Below are 20,300 nucleotides of genomic sequence, written 5' to 3'. Positions count from 1 at the left end.
ACCATGCACTTCAACTTGGGTGTTTGGGAAAACTGTCTTTGAAGACTTAATTGGCAAACCAATTGTTTTAGCAAAATCTAAGAACCTTTGAAGAGAATTAAAGCATGTATTCGAACCGGCTTGACCGACAAAAATGAAGCCCCTCAATATAATTGATACAGTTCAATATATTATCCATCATAAGTCTAGGGAAAATAAATATATCCAATCCCCTCTTTAACGAATTGAAAAAACACAAATGAAAAGAATACGAAAGTCAACATTATTAGGAAGGACTACAGATGTATGGACCAAAATTAGCTTCATGACAGTACCGAAAAGTTTACATTATTCTTTATGTTTGAAGGATGTGCCTGTCAGAAACAAAAGTCAACTAAAAAGCCAATCAAGGGCAATAATTGTTTAATATATTTATGGTAAATATGAAGTAACCTTAGTTTGTGTTGGCCGTGAGAAAATGTGCAAAATATGAATTCCATTGAGTGAACGGAAATTGAGGTATGTGTTGAAACACCCCAGGGCCCTTAAATTATAACCAAACTTTATAAGTCAATAAAGTTCAGTAATTTTCATTTACCATCACATGGTGCAATAGGACAAATATCCATGGCTATTATATTTAAAAAAAAAAAACACGGCATTCACTAGGCACTGCGCGGCCACCTCGAAGGTAAAAAACGCGGGCGTGGTTTCAGTTGACTGGTGCATAACTTGGTATTCATGTGGTACAATGCTATTCAGTGTAAATGCGTTAGTTAAAACAGATATGATATAATTGGCCCCTATATAGTTCCAGGTAAGAGCCATGGTTGCTATTTTATTACCATGTGTCATAACTTGATAAGGTTTAATACCAATGTAGTATTGTATTGTGTTTAAAACACCATGGTAAGTTTATTAAGTTCCTCACAAAATTAAATACTAATAAACATAATATCAATAAGAATTCCGGTGTGAACATTATCACATATCCTCCGATTCACATGTATATATGTGCGCTTTGGTAAGTATGACACATTTTACGGGTCTTAGGAATTTCATGCCACACCTGTACATCGGTTTCAAGTTTATTCAGTAAACTCATGTCATACATGCATGACAAAATGAGAATTGCAATGAACATATTATACAGTTACACATAAAGAGGCTTTGAAAAATGAACTTCAACCATAATAATTATAATAATTAACATCATGGTATAAAGAGGATTGCATTATATTCTGAAATTAACTTTTTTAATGATACATTTCATAAATTTACACAACTTTGAAAACATAATACATTCTGGGTTTAATTTCATAACACGTTTAAATGACAATATATTCGGGGTTCTAAAATTAAAGTTATCAATGAAACGTCGTCTTTCGTTAATGAAATAACTACACTCTAACAAATAATGAAATTCATCACCAATACGATTAGAATCACAAAGGTGGCAATTTCTGTCATTTATGTTTATATTCCGCCAACTACCTACTTCAACTGGAAAATGATTGTTTCTTGTTCTCAATCTTATAACAAAGCTCAATAATTTTGGCGTTGTTTTAACAAGATAGTTTTTACATTCATAACGTTCTTTAAACAATCTATAATTTACACATTTACTTGAAGAGTTCACAGTAGTGTACCATTCGTTTAAAAACAAATCAGACAGTTTGTGCTTAACAATCTTTTGTAATCATTTTTTTTTACATTTATAAGACCACATTTGATGAAGACATTCTTAACATGTTTAATCCATTTGAAGTCATTAGCTCTAACATTGGCAGAATACAGGAATTTACTCAATGTGACGTTGTATACTGAGATTGAGAGTTTATAACAAGATGGAACGATCAAGTTAGACCAATAATTGACCAAACGTGAATCTATATATATTTGCAAAGGCTTAACACCCGTTTCACCATATATCATACATGTGGGAGTACTACTGTTAACATTTAGTATATATTTTAGAAATTTCAATTGAACCTTTTCGATTATGTAATTGTTACCAAAACCCCAACATTCACAACCGTAAAGTAATATAGGTTTAATAATTTTGTTGTACAAATCTATTTGTAAATCAATAGATAAACATAAATATTTTGACTTTTTAAGCAAACAGAACATTGCCTTTGTTGTGTTTTGCAATATAGTCCTTTGTTTTACAAAACGAGCCACTTTTAGCAAAAATAACGCCTAAATATTTATATTCCGTAACAACATCTATTGTATCATTACATAAAGAAAACGTATGGTGGTTTAGTCAGCCTCTGGAGAAAATGACAACCTTAGTTTTTGAGGTATGTACAGTTAAATTCCACTGTAAAAAATAGTTCTCATACAGGTATAGTGCATTCTGTAAATCCATGGCAGATTCAGACAATATAACAGTATCGTCCGCATAAAGGAGTACAAATAACTTTAAAAAATCAATTAACCTGTAATCATGTCCATGTTTATTAATAACAATACCATTTACAACCAAGCTACTTAGAAAATATTGATGCAAATCATTTACAAAGAATGAAAACAGTAAAGGAGATAAACTTTCTCCTTGCCGGACTCCAACACAGCAAGGGGAATAGTTCGACTTTGTTCCATTTACTTTTACACAGCTTTTTGCTTGTTCGTACATGTTCCTAATAACATTTAAAACGTTTCCTTGTATCTTATGTCCATGTAGTTTAAACCATAGCATGTTTCTATTAATAAAATCAAAGGCACCTAAGTCAATAAAGGCACAGAACAATTTCTTGCGAGATGTGTACAGTCATGTGTTCTATAAGCATATTTAAAACAAACATGTTATCGACTGTTGAATGTGCTGGTCTAAAACCAGTTTGAAATTCGCTTAACATATCGTACTTTTCAATGAATTTCAATAATCTATTATTGAAAACTGTAGTAAATAGCTTACCAAAGCAACTAGGCAGTGTTATTGGGCGATAATTAGAGGGAGCACAAATATTACCCTTATTTTTATACACTGGGTTAATAACACCAGTTGTCCAATTTTCGGGTATAGTTGCAGTTTTAAAGACAATATTAAATAGCTTAAGATACACAATCTTCGTAATATCAAAAGAATATTTCAGGTATTCATTTATTATTTTATCATCGCCAGATGCCTTGTTATTTTTTTTTTAATTTCTAACAGCACTTTCAATTTCTTCAAGTGTTATTTCGCTATCTAGCATGTGGTTATCTACATCTGCTTTAATATCAAACGTATTTGTATCCGTAGTGATATCAGCATGATTTTCAGTTATATAGCCCGAGTTGACATTTAAAAAAAATTCAAACATTACATTACGTGATTCAGAACAGTTGTTAGGCTTTCGAGCGTTTAATATTTCCAAAAGCTTTTAGGGTCAGATTTGCTGAAATGTTTTAACTTAGAAGAGTATAGTCTTTGTTGTTTTTTATAGTTTGTGTTTAATATTTTCTTATAGTGTTTACTTGCAATATTAAAACTTTGTTTATGGTGGGGATCCCTGCGAAGTTTATACAAAAACTTTGCTCTATGGAAATTCTTTCTTGCGCTTTTACATTCGTTATTAAACCAAATTTTATTTTTACCTTTGTTTTGAGTTATATTCTGTCTAGATAAGTTGGTCGGACCGAAAGACGTTTTGGCACTGTCGTGAAAAACCTGTACAATTTTATTTACAACATTATCAATATTCTCACTGTTAACAATATTTTGCTCTTGCAAATGGTCTAAATTATGTATAATATTGCATATCATTTTTTTTTTATGTTACTAACAAAATCGTTCGGTTTGGTATTATCCCATAACTTCGCATTATGCATTTGGGAACCATTACGTTCATTACTAATTGTTTGTTTACAACAAAATATGAGATCAAGGCTCACTGGATTATGAACGTCGGAAAGCAATGTAAAAAAATCGTGCACACATAGATTAACTATATTACAAAACAAATTCGGACAAGAAAGTAAAAGTAGTTCGATTTTTTTTATTATATCATTAATTAAATGTAGTGTTTTAGCTTGTATTTACAGTATAAATCTAACGGTTTAAATTGATTGCCAGTGAAGTGTATAATTGCAAACATAATTAAGATTAAACAAGAGTTAAGGCATTAAGTTTAACTGCTAAATTAAATTACTATGCGATCAACTTGCAGCGGACTTAAACATATCGATTTCTGAGGATGTAAACCGTCCAAAAACATCCGAGGTTGTTTTTGAGAAAAATGGGCGAGGAGATCCGAATGATACCAATCGTAACAACTCGGCCATCTCCGGCAAGCTTCGAGATAGATCATATCTTGATACTAGCCGAGGAGTTCCGATTGGAATGATACGTGCTACTTAATTTAACAGTTGTATTTAACCTTTTCTTTTGCACAATATAATTATACTTCGGTTAGGATTTGACAGTTTCATGTTCTTCCGGTTTGTCTTGTTGCAGTCCATTTTTGGAAGAAACTGTCATTTTCCCTATATTAAAATACTCTAGTACTTATTAAACCATACTGCCAGCTTAATATGTCGTTGAAGGTAACTTCTTCATTTTATCCAACTTGGCAAATTATCTTGTCTTCTCAGTGAGTCCTCCCAGTGGTAACAGTAGAAGTCGTATCGACTCGCTCTTCTTGTTTTATTAAAATTGTTAACTCCTACCAGTAACAGTACAAGGTCGTGCCAAACGCAGAGAAGTCGTCCCTACAGACCACTCCTGGCGGAACTTCCACTTTCCTTGGTAACTCTGAGGGTTTTACAAGTAAAACGCTGACTTCTGCCAAGAAACTTATTTTCTGCACTGAACTCCGCCGAGTTTCACTGGGTTGCTCCTTTTCTGCAGAGGGTTTATAAATGGTAGGCCCTGTGATTGCTGGATTGTGTTGATTTATTGACCTCAAAGCGGAATGCTGCGTTTAATGCATTGCTACTGATGAAATTAAATGATTACATTTGAAGTTATTTCATTTATTAAAGTTAGTTGATCTTTCTAGCCTTTGTTTCTATAAAAGGAAGAAAACATATTCCATAAAAATTCATTTATATATCGTTCAGCTTTTTATTTTTGAATTGCCTGGTGTTTGATTTTTATCGTTGTTACATGTACCTCATACTCTTACCGTGTAAGTTGTTAAGAACTTAATTGGATTGTAGTAATAAAGGTTTTGAGAACTGAGTAATTGTGAAGACACAATTTGTGCGTAAATACCAGCAAACCAGTGATATAAGACTGCTGACAAAAGATCAGATTGCAGATTTTCATATTTTCATTCGAAAATTAATGTTTTATGACTAAAAGTGTTACTAGCAGTATAAGAAAAATGCATAAAACATCATTTTTTAAACTTAAATATGAAATTCTGCGATCTGATTTTTTGTCAGTAGTCTTATATCACTATGTCCATGCATTTCCGCATAAATTGGCTCATTCCAAGACAAAAAATAAAAAAGTTGTCAAAACATTCACATCTGTGAGAGTGCTGCTTTAAAAAGGTTAAGAGTCATTTGAATATTCATTGAAATAAATGTAAGTTTACATTACTTAAAGATTGGCATTTAAAGACAATTGAGTTAAGTATAAAAATGCATTTAAATAAAAATGGAAATCACTTTACTGTGCGTCTTTAAAGGATTACCAGTGGTATTATATGCATGTGAGTCTTAAACCAGTTGAAACAACTCAGTGAGAGAAAAGTATTCCAATAAATTAAACACTATTATATACTAGGAGATTCAACGATTTCATTGGAGGTTAGGGGTGTAAACACCTCCTGAGTTTTAAGCGGTGATGGTTATTCTCCGGTCCACTGATTGGCAGCGGAGTGTGAGAGAGTGTAAACGCCAAGGAAAGGGAAAGCGTAAAATTACACTTCTAGTCGGCTATGCTGAAAATCTGCCAAGTTAAATGAAAAGTGGAAGTTCCACAGGGAGTATTTTGTAGGTTATATCAGCTGCATCACATCACATTGGGCCCTTAGATATTTTGCTTTTATTATTTATTGGATATTTAAAAAAAATGACATTTCAAGAAAATGGTAATTTTTCAACATTTTACAAACTTTGCAAGGATGTTGCTTTCCAACCAATTAAAGGCCATTTAAGGTTTATCTGTTGTTTATATTACATGTTGTGGAGTAAGCACTCTCACTTCGAATTAAAGCGTCCCAGGTTTCATATCCAGCCTGGGCGTATGTGAGTTAGGTGTGTCGTCACCAAGCCAAACAAGTGGCTTCCTCCATTTACTCCAGTTGCACCTACAACACAACACCTCACTTTCATGTCACATTGTGCCATCTAAAGTGATTTATATCATGTTCTTATAATTTTTTTCATAAATAGACTAGTTTTATAATGAAAGAGTTGTTGCATTGATGTTTGAGGCATTATCAGGTAAGAACTTTTTAAAAAAGTCAAGACCTACTGAGTCAGTGAGTAAGTTTGAACCTAGTTTTTTCAACGTCACCCCTGGTACATTATTCTGTTCTGCTTCATCGAGTATTGTAGTGTGATACAAATTAATTACTGGTGTTGCTGACAAAAAAAAATTGGCATGCATCTAGAAGAAAAGCAATATTTAAGGCTTTACTGATTGTCACAATTTATCTAGTTGGTATGATGCTAAGGTATCCGTATCTTTTTATACGCCTGTTTATAGAACAGGATGTATAATAGCTTCACCTGCACTTACCATTGGGTAGGCAACTAAGCAAATTATAGGCATCATGTCATGTGGAGTTGTAACTGTACATTTGAATACTAATAATGTTACAATTCTAGTAGGCTAAGACATTGGGTTGGCTGCTTGACTAGGCTGTAATTCTTATAAGATAGTGCATGACTTTCGTAAATTAAATTCAGTGAATGATAAACTTCTTCCAATCATGTTCTATATTCCAATGTAGTCTAGGTTGTGGTGTAGTCTATGTTGTGGTGTAGTCTATGTTGTGGTGAAGTCTAGGTTGTGGTGTAGTCTAGGTTGTGGTGTAGTCTATGTTGTGGTGTAGTTGTGGTGTAGTCTAGGTTGTGGTGTAGTCTTGGTTGTGGTGTACACTAGGTTGAGTTGTAGTCTAGGTTGTGGTGTAGTCTAGGTGGTTGTGGTGTAGTCTAGATTGTGATGTAGTCTAGGTTGTGGTGTAGTCTATGCTGTGGTGTAGTCTAGGTTGTGGTGTACAAATTTAATTCTGAGATTCAGGTTTGATATTAATTTCTTGACAAAGTTGTTATTGGTACATTGTCCATAAATTATACAATTTAAACTTTTCAGATTTTTAGCAGTTTATTAGAATCTTTGACAGGAGAGGTAAATCACATGGTGAAATGACATTAATTATGGGATTGTTTGTTTTAAATTATGGGATTGTTTGTTTTACTTCTTATCTGATGGTTCATTGATAAGACAGATTTAGTACTACAAGTGGAGGGCAATTTTGTTTTCTACCTGTCCAGATGTTTGTTTCAGTTCTTAAGTTTGCCCATCTTTTCAGTATTTTCTGGTGAATATGAAATCATTTTATTTCTAAATAAATTCTACATTGACTTCTTTTATGTCCCTGGTTAAGGTTATAGCAAAAAGTATATTTTTGTTTGATTAATTTCATTATTAGTCTTCCCTGCATGGTGAATTGTTCAGGAGACATAAAAAAGCTAAATACTTCAATGGTGTGCAGAGTGAAATGCCCATGCATGCCTTTATCTTGATGAGTATAGTGTTTATGTCTGTATAATCTGGTAACTAGAAGTAAGACAGTGTGCTATTTCTCACCAATTTGGGGTTAAAACTCAGCCAGTCATTCTTTATGCTTAAACATTTTTGAAAAAAAATCCCTCCATTATAATTTTATGAAATAAATTTTGACTCCTGACAGTTCCTGTATATAAGAGTTAAAAAAAGAAACATTGTTGAATCATGTCTGTCTATTTTTTAAAAATTCTTGTTCATTTCGAGGCAAAATTAGAATTTCTGAATCCCAATTATTGGTATTCCTTTTGGAAACACCCAGGCCCCATTCCAACAATGGTGAAGAGAAAAAAACAATAATGTATGGTTTACAATACATAATACTGAATTTGATTGGGATATTGTTATGAAAATTTAGGTCATGCATTAATTCCTGTTTAGTTTCCTGCTTAAGATATTTATCTGCTTTTTTAACATATTTCATATGCCTCATTCTCATTTAAAAGGATTATATTTTATGACTTTAAACAAATGAAGTTGCATCAGACTTAAACTTAAAATGATTTTTTTTTAAATAGTTGTTGTAATTCAACTTGGAGAAATTATCAGTTGCCATAATGGACCTTAATCGGCCTCATCCATGACATATTATACATATACTATATCTCTGAGACTACATATCCTCTTTACATTCTTGCAGAAGGAGACACCATCAGATCAGCAGCTCCACCTGGCAGCCTTGCAGGGAAACATGGAACAATTAAAGAAAGTGCTTGACTCTGGCAAGGTCCATGTTGACTGCAAAGACAAGGTTTGTTACTTGCCAGAAGCTGCTGAAGAAAGTGCTTTACTTTGGCAAGGTCCTTCTTGACTGCAAGGACAAGGTTTGTAATTTACCAGGAGTAGTGTTTAAGCTAAAGCGGAATGGAAGGGCGGCCCACCCTGCCCTTTTTTTGGCCCACCCTGCCCTTTTTAATTCCTGGCTAAAACACTACAGGAGCAGCTAGAGGAATTGCTTGACTCTGGCAAGGTCTGTGTAGACTGCAAAGACACGGTTTGACTCTGGCAAGGTCTGTGTAGACTGCAAGGACACGGTTTGACTCTGGCAAGGTCTGTGTAGACTGCAAGGACACGGTTTGACTCTGGCAAGGTCTGTGTAGACTGCAAGGACACGGTTTGACTCTGGCAAGGTCTGTGTAGACTGCAAGGACACGGTTTGACTCTGGCAAGGTCTGTGTAGACTGCAAGGACACGGTTTGACTCTGGCAAGGTCTGTGTAGACTGCAAGGACACGGTTTGACTCTGGCAAGGTCTATGTAGACTGCAAGGACACGGTTTGACTCTGGCAAGGTCTGTGTAGACTGCAAGTACACGGTTTGACTCTGGCAAGGTCTGTGTAGACTGCAAGGACACGGTTTGACTCTGGCAAGGTCTGTGTAGACTGCAAGGACAAGGTTTGACTCTGGCAAGGTCTGTGTAGACTGCAAGGACAAGGTTTGACTCTAGCAAGGTCTATGTAGACTGCAAGGAAAGAGTTTGACTCTAGCAAGGTCTGTGTAGACTGCAAGGACACGGTTTGACTCTGGCAAGGTCTGTGTAGACTGCAAGGACACGGTTTGACTCTGGCAAGGTCTGTGTAGACTGCAAGGACACGGTTTGACTCTGGCAAGGTCTGTGTAGACTGCAAGGACACGGTTTGACTCTGGCAAGGTCTGTGTAGACTGCAAGGACACGGTTTGACTCTGGCAAGGTCTGTGTAGACTGCAAGGACACGGTTTGACTCTAGCAAGGTCTGTGTAGACTGCAAGGACACGGTTTGACTCTAGCAAGGTCTGTGTAGACTGCAAGGACACGGTTTGACTCTAGCAAGGTCTGTGTAGACTGCAAGGACACAGTTTGACTCTAGCAAGGTCTATGTAGACTGCAAGGACACGGTTTGACTCTGGCAAGGTCTATGTAGACTGCAAGGACACGGTTTGACTCTGGCAAGGTCTATGTAGACTGCAAGGACACGGTTTGACTCTGGCAAGGTCTATGTAGCCTGCAAGTACGGTTTGACTCTGGCAAGGTCTATGTAGCCTGCATGGAAAAGGTTTGACTCTGGCAAGGTCTATGTAGACTGCAAGGACAAGGTTTGACTCTGGCAAGGTCTATGTAGCCTGCAAGGACAAGGTTTGACTCTGGCAAGGTCTATGTAGCCTGCATGGACAAGGTTTGACTCTGGCAAGGTCTATGTAGACTGCAAGGACACGGTTTGACTCTGGCAAGGTCTATGTAGACTGCAAGGACACGGTTTGACTCTGGCAAGGTCTATGTAGCCTGCATGGACACGGTTTGACTCTGGCAAGGTCTATGTAGCCTGCATGGACACGGTTTGACTCTAGCAAGGTCTATGTAGACTGCATGGAAAAGGTTTGACTCTGGCAATGTCTATGTAGCCTGCAAGGACAAGGTTTGACTCTGGCAAGGTCTATGTAGCCTGCATGGACAAGGTTTGACTCTAGCAAGGTCTATGTAGACTGCAAGGACACGGTTTGACTCTGGCAAGGTCTATGTAGCCTGCATGGACAATGTTAGACTCTAGCAAGGTCTATGTAGCCTGCATGGACAAGGTTTGACTCTAGCAAGGTCTATGTAGACTGCATGGACACGGTTTGACTCTGGCAAGGTCTATGTAGCCTGCAAGGACAAGGTTTGACTCTGGCAAGGTCTATGTAGCCTGCATGGACAAGGTTTGACTCTAGCAAGGTCTATGTAGACTGCATGGAAAAGGTTTGACTCTGGCAAGGTCTATGTAGACTGCAAGGACAATGTAAGTATCTTGCCAAGAGCAGTTGGAAATTTTTTTACCTCTGGCAATGAAGAATAAAAGGATGTGGTAATCACTTGCTTGGAGAAGCTGAAGTAGTTTTCACCTTCAGCAAGGCTCATTTTGACTGCTAGGACAAAGTTTGTAGCTTGCCAGAAACAGCCGAAAAAAGTTCAGTTTGTTTCTTAATATATTCTTATAGAAGAAATACTATGGTAAATTGTGTCTCAAATAGCTGCTTATCTTTTTCATGAACATAAAACTCTGAAAACAAATTTCTGTCCTAGAAGTTGCACAATTTTTTTAAATACTTGTTAAAATACTAACATGTACATTGCAAACAGTTCAAAGTAAATATAGGAAAAATTTGAATATATACATGGTAAGGTTCACTTCCTTTTTTTCTTGCAATGATTGGTGAGGCGTGATAATGCAAATTTCCAAAGAAGCACTAGCACACTTAATAGATTTGTGATATGAAGCCCAAGCATTCATAAACAAACAAAAACATATGAAACAACCCTTTACTGAAAGATTTTCTGGTCTCAGGAAGGAACCACACCTCTGATCCTGGCAGCCGCAAACAACCACATTGAGTGTGTCAAGGAACTGCTGAAGAATGGGGCTGACGGGGGAGCCAGGAGGCTGGTAAGTGAGGCTCAACTTGCACAGAGTGGATGGGGGGGGGGGCTTTCAAGGATAAGGTTATATTTCATTGAAATAAATCAAGATACATCCCTTGTTGAACTTGGACAAGTTGATAAATTTGCATGGTAGCAGGGCTTCTAAACACCGACAGTTTGCCAATCTGGAACAATTTTGACCATGCCTAACCATTTTTAGTACCCGGTAACAGAAAATTGCTTGTAAATTGTTTCTAATATGTTGTTTTAGTTATAATTTCGGTTCAAAATGGTCAAGTCAGTAAAAAATGTAAAACATTGTTTGTCATTCACACATCCCCAAATATACAGGGGACTTTTGGAATAATTTCACTCTGTGTTAATTAACAGCTTTATTACATCAAAGGGAGGTCCACTTCGCTGTCTTTCCACTTGGCCGTCTTTTTGTCATGTAAACATTTGTTACTCTAGCTACAAAGAGCCATAATCATTAAAGGATTATTTTACTCCACGAAAGCCAAAAAATTACAAATTAATTAACCCAGTCATGCCCTAGTTACTCGTTTATCATATCAGCATCGACATGCTTGATTAACTGCAGAGACTGAATCAATATCATGAAGATAGCTGAGTGTGCCGCTAACGTCATTTTAAGAAAATATTGTGAGTCATATGCAGTACACTATAGTGTAAGACCCTCTTTTTCGTGACCAATACAATAATTTTATCGTCTGTCAGCTATCCCCAGCAGAATCTCATTTAGAATTAAGTTTGTATAAATGCCAGGTTAAACGACTATGATGGCTGATAAGCACCATTTACAAATTATATCGCAAAAAAATGTGACAGAATTCTTCAGTCATTTCTGAAATCCAATCTTTGGGCCTGTTATTATTTTCTTTTTTTAAAGGGGGGGGGGGGGGGGTGTCATTGCGCCCTATTTAGATTTCAAAATTTAAGAAGCCAGGCAAGGTAGAACATATTGTCTTTTATACATACCTTGATAAGAGTGTGCACAATGACCTCAAGCTTTGTAGGCATAGAAAAATGATTAACATCTCACATGCTGAGTTATGTCACTTTGTACATATACCGTACATTCTAAGATGAAACATTATCTTATATGAACTATTCACATTTGAATGCAGACTGGGACGTGTGCCTTGTTCTTCGCTTCCCAGGGCGGGTTTCTGGACATTGTACGCCTGCTATTGGACAATACCGTCCCTGTAGACATACCTAGCTATGTGAGTAAATCAGTAGTCTTCTTCAATGAATGAAGCAAACTTATTATGTCTCCACCCTTCCGGGAGAGACATATTGTTGTTACACAATTGGGGAGACATGCGCTTTTTTTCAAAACAGCAATACTGTAGTTCCCATATTGTGTTGTATGAAATGAAACCTAAAACAATGTTTATGTTTGTAAGAAAATTTTAAACTGTATTTGTTTATTACCTAACATTAATTAATAAATAGTTTGACCTTGAACAAGCCACATTTACAAAAAATATTTTGGTCGCGGGTATTTTTTGTGTGTTAGTTAAGCCAAGCAAACTATTAAGTTAGGCCTTATAGGGTTTGAAAGCCTGTCATAATGATATGACTTCCTAGCTTATATCAGGGATGTGATTTGTCTGCAGTTTTCTGTAGATCTGAGGTCTCCATTAAAAAAGAAATTGAGTTCATTAAAAAAGTGGGGTTGCACCGTGCATCCACCCCCCCCCAAACCCCTTACCATATTAGTTTCAGACCTATAGCTGCCAGGTGAATCACATCCCTGTATATATATTTATAAGAAAATAAGACACAGTTAAATCCTGGAGAATAGAGGAATGCTGTGTAAGCGAGCTGCATGTCATAATTTATGACTACTTAAATGTACATGTAAACAATATGGTGTATTTTTCACCAGGATGGGGGCACACCCCTGTTTGTGGCATGTCAGTGTAACCACCTGGAGGTTGTGAAGGAGTTGCTGGAGCGTGGGGCGGACATCCACAACCAGATGGTGGATGGTGCCACGCCCCTTTTTATTACCGCACAGAATGGACACAACCACCTCCTCTCTTTCTTAATCAAGCAGGGTGCTGAGATCGACGTCAAAAGAAAAGTGTGTTGAAAGGAGATAAAAAACAAAACAAATAAAAGGATATAGCATTAATGCGGTTTTATTAAGCGAGTTTTCTATAATTTAAAAAAAAGATGCTGTTGATTTTTTGTAATAAAATATATTTGTTAAGCATTTTATCAATAAGTATTATATGTAACAAAAGTGTTTACCACTAAGATTAATGGATATTTTGTAAAATGTAATCATATTAAGTTGCATATATGTGGTTGTTTTCAGGACAATGCCACACCCCTGTGGATCGCCTCACAGATGGGACACCTGAACATTGTGCGAGAACTACTCAACAATGGTGCCAACGTTGACACTGTGAGAGAGGCAAGTCAACAAGTTTTTTCTTCGTCATTTACTCCTAAAGATTATCATTTTCTTAATGATGAATTTCCAAACATGAAAGACATTGTTCGACCTTAATTTACATGTTACTATCAGTTTTTGAGCAATACTTGTAATGGAAATGTATGTTTGTTTAAAAAGATATCTATAAATAAATCATGATTTTTCATTTTAAGAATGAAATATAACAATTAAGACAATTTGAAATTCATGACTTTATTGTACTGAAGTCTTGTGACAGTAAGGGTTCTGCTGTACAATTTATTCCATTGGTTTGCCTCTTTTCTTGCTACCTGTCGGACTTTCCCAAACAATGTGAGTGTTGATTGTAGGATGGGGCATCACCTCTGTTCAAAGCAAGCCACAAAGGACATTTAGAGGTCGCAGAAGAACTGTTGAAACATGGAGCATCGACAGGACTCTTGAAGGTGGGAACATACTTGTTGTAGGAACTAGATTGACTGCATGCTGCACTTACTTGATCAGAATGATTGCTTAGAATCAACTGTGCATATAATTCAAACCAGAAAGCATATGATCAATTGTAATCTTACAATGTAACAAACAGTTATCCTTGATATTTTTTTTTTTTAAAAGTGAATGTTTTGTTATGGCTGTAGACCATGGTCATGAAATTTGATTCACATGACCACTATGACAACTACCCTGAGTGTAGCAAGTCACATAACTCGGCGTAAACATGAGTGTTATTGTCCCTGTGAGGTGCTCTCGTTTTTTATTCTTTATCAATAGAAGTTGTGTATCTAATCTCTGTGTTCATAATATATTCAAATGGTACCAACCTCCAGAGACCAACTCTTACTTTTCCCTCTCTACAGAATGGGGAGACAGCTTTACATGCAGCTGCCTTGTTTGGACACATGAAAATCACCAGGCTTCTCATGTCGTATGGAGCTGACAAAACTGTCAAAAATAAGGTTTGGCAATTTGAAATCCACAAATGTAAAATTACTGAAATGCATTAGCTAAGGCCAGAAATATTATGTAAAATAATTTACCCAAAACTTAAGTTTGCTCAAGTGTTCTTTGTAGGTATGTTCCTGTGGTGTGCCCTGAAACACGCATACCAAAAATGTACGGGGAAAATTATACAGTCTCACATATGAAACGACAAACATATAATTTCTTTTATTTCATACCTTTAAAGTATATTTTAAGAATAATAAGTCTCCTATACAAAAGCAATTCAATTTGAAGACAAACATACTATTTCTTTTGCATACTTTTGCGACTAGATTTGAAATAAAACAAAATATCTTCAGCGTGTGAAGCTTACAGACTTTTTCATACCATGTGAATGCTGTTTCCAGTTTAATTATACAATCTCTATATAAAGCATGAAAGTATTAAAACTTTCGAACATCGTTTTGAAGCTTTTAGGATGCTCTATAGATGTTTTGTAAGCTACAGAAATATTAATAGTTTCATTTCGCTTTCACTAGGAAGGGCAGACTGCTTCGGAGCTAGCTCGGGAGGCCGGCTATGACTATATCGCCAAATACATAGAGAGCTACACACCAATGACAAATGGGAAAACAGATGGGCATTCCTGAGAATGTGTAGATGTGGCCAGGTTTATGTCAGTTGTGTTCATCACCTTATGGACAAGTGTGCCCAGAGAGGCAGAACTTCGTGCCAAGAATACCTTTTCATAATCATGTGCAAATGTGGCTACTCCATGTGTATGTTGTAAGTTATGAAAAAAATATTTATAATATGACGAGGAAACCAGAACATGAAGTTACTTGAAAAACTGCTTTATTTTAATTATGTGTTCAGTAAACAGCTATTACATTGTTTTTATCTTTGTATTTTCATTTTCTAGGTCTTGAAATTTAGAATATTTTTCATATTGCTAATAACGTAACAATCAAAACTGTAGTTTGGCCATGATTGTCGATAACTTGATTGCAAGTATTAGCACAAGTGGCTTGATTGCCAATATTGGCTTTATTGTTAATATTGGTTAAGTGGCTTTATCACTGATACTGGCTTGATTGTATATATTAGCACAAGTGGCTTAATCATCAATATTGGCTTTATTGTCAATATTGGCATGAATGGCTTGATTGTCAATAATGGCACGAATGGCTTAATTGTCAATGTTGGCATGAATGGCTTAATTGTCAATATTGGCATGAATGGCTTAATTGTCAATATTGGCATGAATGGCTTAATTGTCAATAATGGCATGAATGGCTTAATTGTCAATGTTGGCATGAATGGCTTAATTGTCAATATTGGCATGAATGGCTTAATTGTCAATATTGGCATGAATGACTTAATTGTCAATATTGGCATGAATGGCTTAATTGTCAATGTTGGCATGAATGGCTTAATTGTCAATATTGGCATGATTGACTTGATTGTCAATGTTGGCATGAATGGCTGGATTGTCAATATTAGCATAAGTGGATTATAAGTGATGCTTATTTATGTGTGTTCTCTCTTCCAACTGTAATACTATTGTAAAAAAATTAAAAGAAAGCATTATGAGTAGGTAAAGCCTAGAAAAAATATAGGTACAGAATTTTTATCCTGAAATAGGGATAGAGTTTTTGATCCTGATTAACTTCAGATTGCTGTATATTTGTAGTTTGCTTTTGCTAGGTATGTGCATTGAAATAAATATGAAGTAACTTCAAATGTGTATATTGCCTTGAAAATAATTTTCAATTTTTAAACCCTACTTCGGGCTGGAATCCATTATATTTGCCAACCCAATTTTCAGGATTTGTAATTTCGACCACCGCCATAGATGATTCCATAGTTATATTAACCTTTGATGTTAATGCAATTCATCTGAGTTAAAATACTCAATACTCAACATTTCTCCACTTACATTCTGTGAAATAGTTATTTCTCAGAAAGCTATTTTGAAATAAACCCTCCAATAGATTACATGTGTCTATGTGTACATGTATATGTAGTGTACATATGATAACTTTAGGCTCATGTTTTTATTTTCTGTCTTGAATGTTGAATAATAATATGAAAAGTTAAGAAACATACATTTTTCTCGATTGTAGAACTTGAATGACATACTTAGTTATTTGAATGTTACTGATAACTTAATGTTTTGTTTCTTTTATCTTGGTTGGTTCTTGTATGTTCCTGTTAATGCATATATGAATGACCTTACAATAGATGGTTTACATCGTTATTGCTGTGATACTTGTAAAACCTTGTTGTTGTAGCTTTAAAGTATGATGCTGTTTATCTACATTTCTGTTTTGCTTGTCCTCAGATGTTAGCTTGTGTTTCATACACATTGTATTTTTAATTGTTTACAAAAATGCATATATGTATTATATTTGTAGATGTAGATCTAATGAAGACAGGACTAACAAAAATAACTAATAAGTTAAACAAATATGATAAGCATTTATGATTTATGATGGTGCTGGGTATTCTGTACATCTTTGTTAATAAAGTATAATGTTGTTTGGGTGTACGAAGCTATAGAGGTATTGTCATTGCTTTGGCGTTGGGAGTGATGTTGGCTGCCGAGGCAGATTTGGAATTATTGTACAAACACTTGAACCTTGGGCATTACTCAAAAGAGATTCAAAATATTTACATGTGTCATGCTTTTATACAGTTCATGAGATATGTCCATTGGTTCACCAAGAAAAACAGGCGAGCATTTTTCATCCTTTTGCAATTCTATGGTATTTTTTTGAATGACTGTCACTGAAGTATTGTGCCATACAGTAGCCCTTCATTTTCTGCTGCTTCAGTCTACGCACATATCACCCAAGCTGTACATGTTGTTTCTGACTTGTCATTCTTGATGACTTAGTGTTGTAGCAATATTGATTGACGATGTTGTAAGTGTGTCTTGAAGTTTATTCAATGCATTTACCAGAATTGTATGGAATGTTGTTATCACAAAGAATATTTTTAGAGGTTTAATTTCTTTAACAGTCAGAATAGGGAAAACAAAAGTTTAATATTAGACTTAAGATATTGACCAGTTGCCATTTACTAAATATTCTTATAAACAGTTTTGATATTTTGAGTTTTGAATCATTCATGAAGATAATTAGGAACTTAAACATAACCAGTAATTGTACTCTGTGAATGATGACATAAAACAGAAAAATGCATTGATTATAAAACTGTCTTCCATAGAAGGAATATATTGGGGTCCCTTCATAGTTGATGCTGTGTGAGCATCTTATAGCGGCAGTGCTATCTACCGGAATTTTCAAAGGAACGCAGACACCAAAATGTCCAGAATGTTATGATTTGCTTATCTTGGTTATTTGTTTGCTTTTTGATACATGTTGATCAGCCATGCTTTAATGTGTGTTTAGTTTGTAGCGTCAACATGGTAAACACTTTATGATTTTGTGCTTATTGTGATTTGTTCTTGCCTATTATTTGAAGGTCAGTATCACTGTGTTCTGTAAATACTCCAAACAGAGACTACTGTAGGCAATATCGCATCTGTCATTGTGTTATTAACTAAAACTGTCAAACTCCACACAGAGGTTACGTCCCTTTGCTGTACAGTAAACACTGCCACAACTCGTTTCATGTGATGGTGATCAAATCACATGATGCCATTCAAAAAGTTAATATTTTATTTCACTTCATTTTTTTTGTAAAGATAAAAACATCGTTATTTAATGGAACTTGAAAACAATATTGCATAAATATGTGTGTAGAATTATTTTTTCTCAAAAAAAACTTATAAAACTGGATTGCTGAAATCCAACAATTTATATATGTGGTTGCAGAGTTGATCTCTGCTTGTCAAGGGTGATAACTGAGTAGGAGATTGAAAAATATGATACATTTTTAAGATGCATCTCATAATCAAGGTCAAGCTTTTACAGTGAAACTTGTCTATATTATTGTTTAAAAAAAAAATAAGATTAAATATTTATTCCTGTTTTGACTATGAGGTATTCTTTCAAGAAAGAAAATATTCATATTGAGGATAATTGTTTCAGTGCAAGATAATAATATATTTCATCCATTGAGCACCAAAAGCTATATTTACTTTTGGTGTCATGAGGTGATATATATTGCAATCTTACATTAAAACAAACAATTTTCTATTTATTTCATGCTTTTAATTAATTTAAATCACTTTTATAATATCCAATTTGAAAAACTCAACCAATTTTAATGATGTCATTGGTTTTTCTCCCCAGCACTGTGCATTCACGTTTGAAAAATGGGCGAAAATAAAACAAAGCAGTGAAATTTTATTTTGGTGAACCAATAACTCAAATGATGAGTTTACCGGGTATGAACCATCGAAAGGCATGAAATAAATTCTTAAATATTGACTTTGTTAATAGTTTGGGTTTACTATATAAAAATATTTCAAAGAAGCTTGTTTCTAGTAGATTTTCTGATTCCTTCAGGGGAATCTCAATTATCTCAATTATTGTTACCTAGATATATTCTCTGGTGTTTACCTCAATATTATCGGAAATCTGAAGTATAAGTTGATATTATGTAGAATTAGTTGTGATTATAATATTGCATATTTATTATTTATAGTAGCTTAGAAATCACCTGTTAACAGTTATTGTTTTTATAAACACCAGGTTATTGACATGTAATCAGATTTTGTTTCTGCCAGTACATAGTAGATAATGCCAGTTTGTTTGGTTGTTGATTTTCTTTTTGACTTTGGCTTATGAAGTTGTGTGTGCCTACCCTGTCTGCTAGGAATGTTAGTAGCGCAATTATATACTTCTCACAGTTTGCCCTGGTCCATCTAAAGCTACCACTTTCATGTCTTGATTTAATTTTGGAGCTTTTGATTTTTGGCAAATGGTAGACTATTAATACTCATATTACAAAGTCATTTCCGTTACACCTGTCTATGTTTAAAGAAATTTTATTCCTCATATAAGATTTTTCTGAAACTTTTAAGTTGTTCATTTTACAGTAAGTATTCTATGTGCCAGGTCAATGTATAGGTACGTTATTCTTTTACATTTTGTTTTGTCCAATACTTTTTTTAAGTAAGCATAATTCGTGTAGCAATTATTATTAAAACGCTTTACAGATATATCATATCTCAATGAAAGTACAGGAGGTTCTTAGTAAATTAAGGTAGTGTACTTTTTAAAGGCATGAATCAGTCTCCAAAAATTCTTGGTTTATATGCTAGAGTTTTCAAATTATTGATGAGTAATTATGTGTCTGAAATTAGTTGCTTTTAAACTGAAGGTATTATTTCCAATACAAAAACTATGCTCAAAACAACATCTGCCTGCCTTTCTTCCAAAGCCCTATTTCAAACTAAAATATTTGCTTTCCAAAACTAAATGTTTGCTATAAGAAGAAACAACAACAACAGAAAGCACCGTTTTATACATGTACGTTGAAATGACAGTGGTTTTCTCAATTTAGTTGTATTTGTCTATATGCAACTTTGCTGTTTGATTCTTTAAGTGTCAAATAATTGTGATATGCATACTTTCATTACAGATTTTGCAATGAATAAAATCAAACTTATACAGAGTTTGTCATTTATTTCTGACTCTTAATTTTGTGATTAAGAACATTTAATCTGATGAAATCATATTATGCAGCAGGATCCAATTTGCTTAGAAAATGTACGTAAATAGATCTAGTCATCACTTGTCATTGCTAATCTTTGGCAGTTTTATTATCCAAATTTTGAACAAAATGTGAAGTTAAGTGGTTTCATTCCATTAGCGTGGGCAGCATAGAACAGTGAAGGAGATGGCACAACTC

General features: G+C 34.8%; 1 protein-coding gene across 1 annotated transcript; it reads left to right on the top strand.

Annotated features, from left to right (window-relative positions):
* Nucleotides 1–4,387: 4,387 nt before the first annotated feature.
* On the top strand, nt 4,388–20,059 carry LOC128214012 (ankyrin repeat domain-containing protein 29-like). Its single transcript, XM_052920167.1, has 9 exons — nt 4,388–4,512; nt 8,352–8,462; nt 11,010–11,108; nt 12,232–12,330; nt 12,999–13,196; nt 13,434–13,532; nt 13,883–13,978; nt 14,390–14,488; nt 15,014–20,059. The coding sequence occupies exons 1-9, from the start codon at nt 4,501–4,503 to the stop codon at nt 15,122–15,124; spliced, it is 924 nt and encodes a 307-aa protein (XP_052776127.1). The 5' UTR covers nt 4,388–4,500; the 3' UTR covers nt 15,125–20,059.
* The last annotated feature ends 241 nt before the right edge of the window (nt 20,060–20,300 follow it).

This window comes from Mya arenaria, chromosome 13 (genome assembly GCF_026914265.1).
Source record: "Mya arenaria isolate MELC-2E11 chromosome 13, ASM2691426v1".
Lineage (NCBI taxonomy): Eukaryota > Metazoa > Mollusca > Bivalvia > Myida > Myidae > Mya > Mya arenaria.
The sequence above is the reverse complement of the archived record's forward strand: the minus strand, read 5'-3'. Positions and strand labels throughout refer to the sequence as shown.

Bases quoted from the DNA above. Each gene is read 5' to 3' on its own strand.
- LOC128214012 (XM_052920167.1), top strand. The intron at 12,331-12,998 runs GTGAGTAAATCA...ATTTTTCACCAG, and splicing joins CTGTAGACATACCTAGCTAT to GATGGGGGCACACCCCTGTT. The intron at 14,489-15,013 runs GTTTGGCAATTT...CGCTTTCACTAG, and splicing joins ACAAAACTGTCAAAAATAAG to GAAGGGCAGACTGCTTCGGA.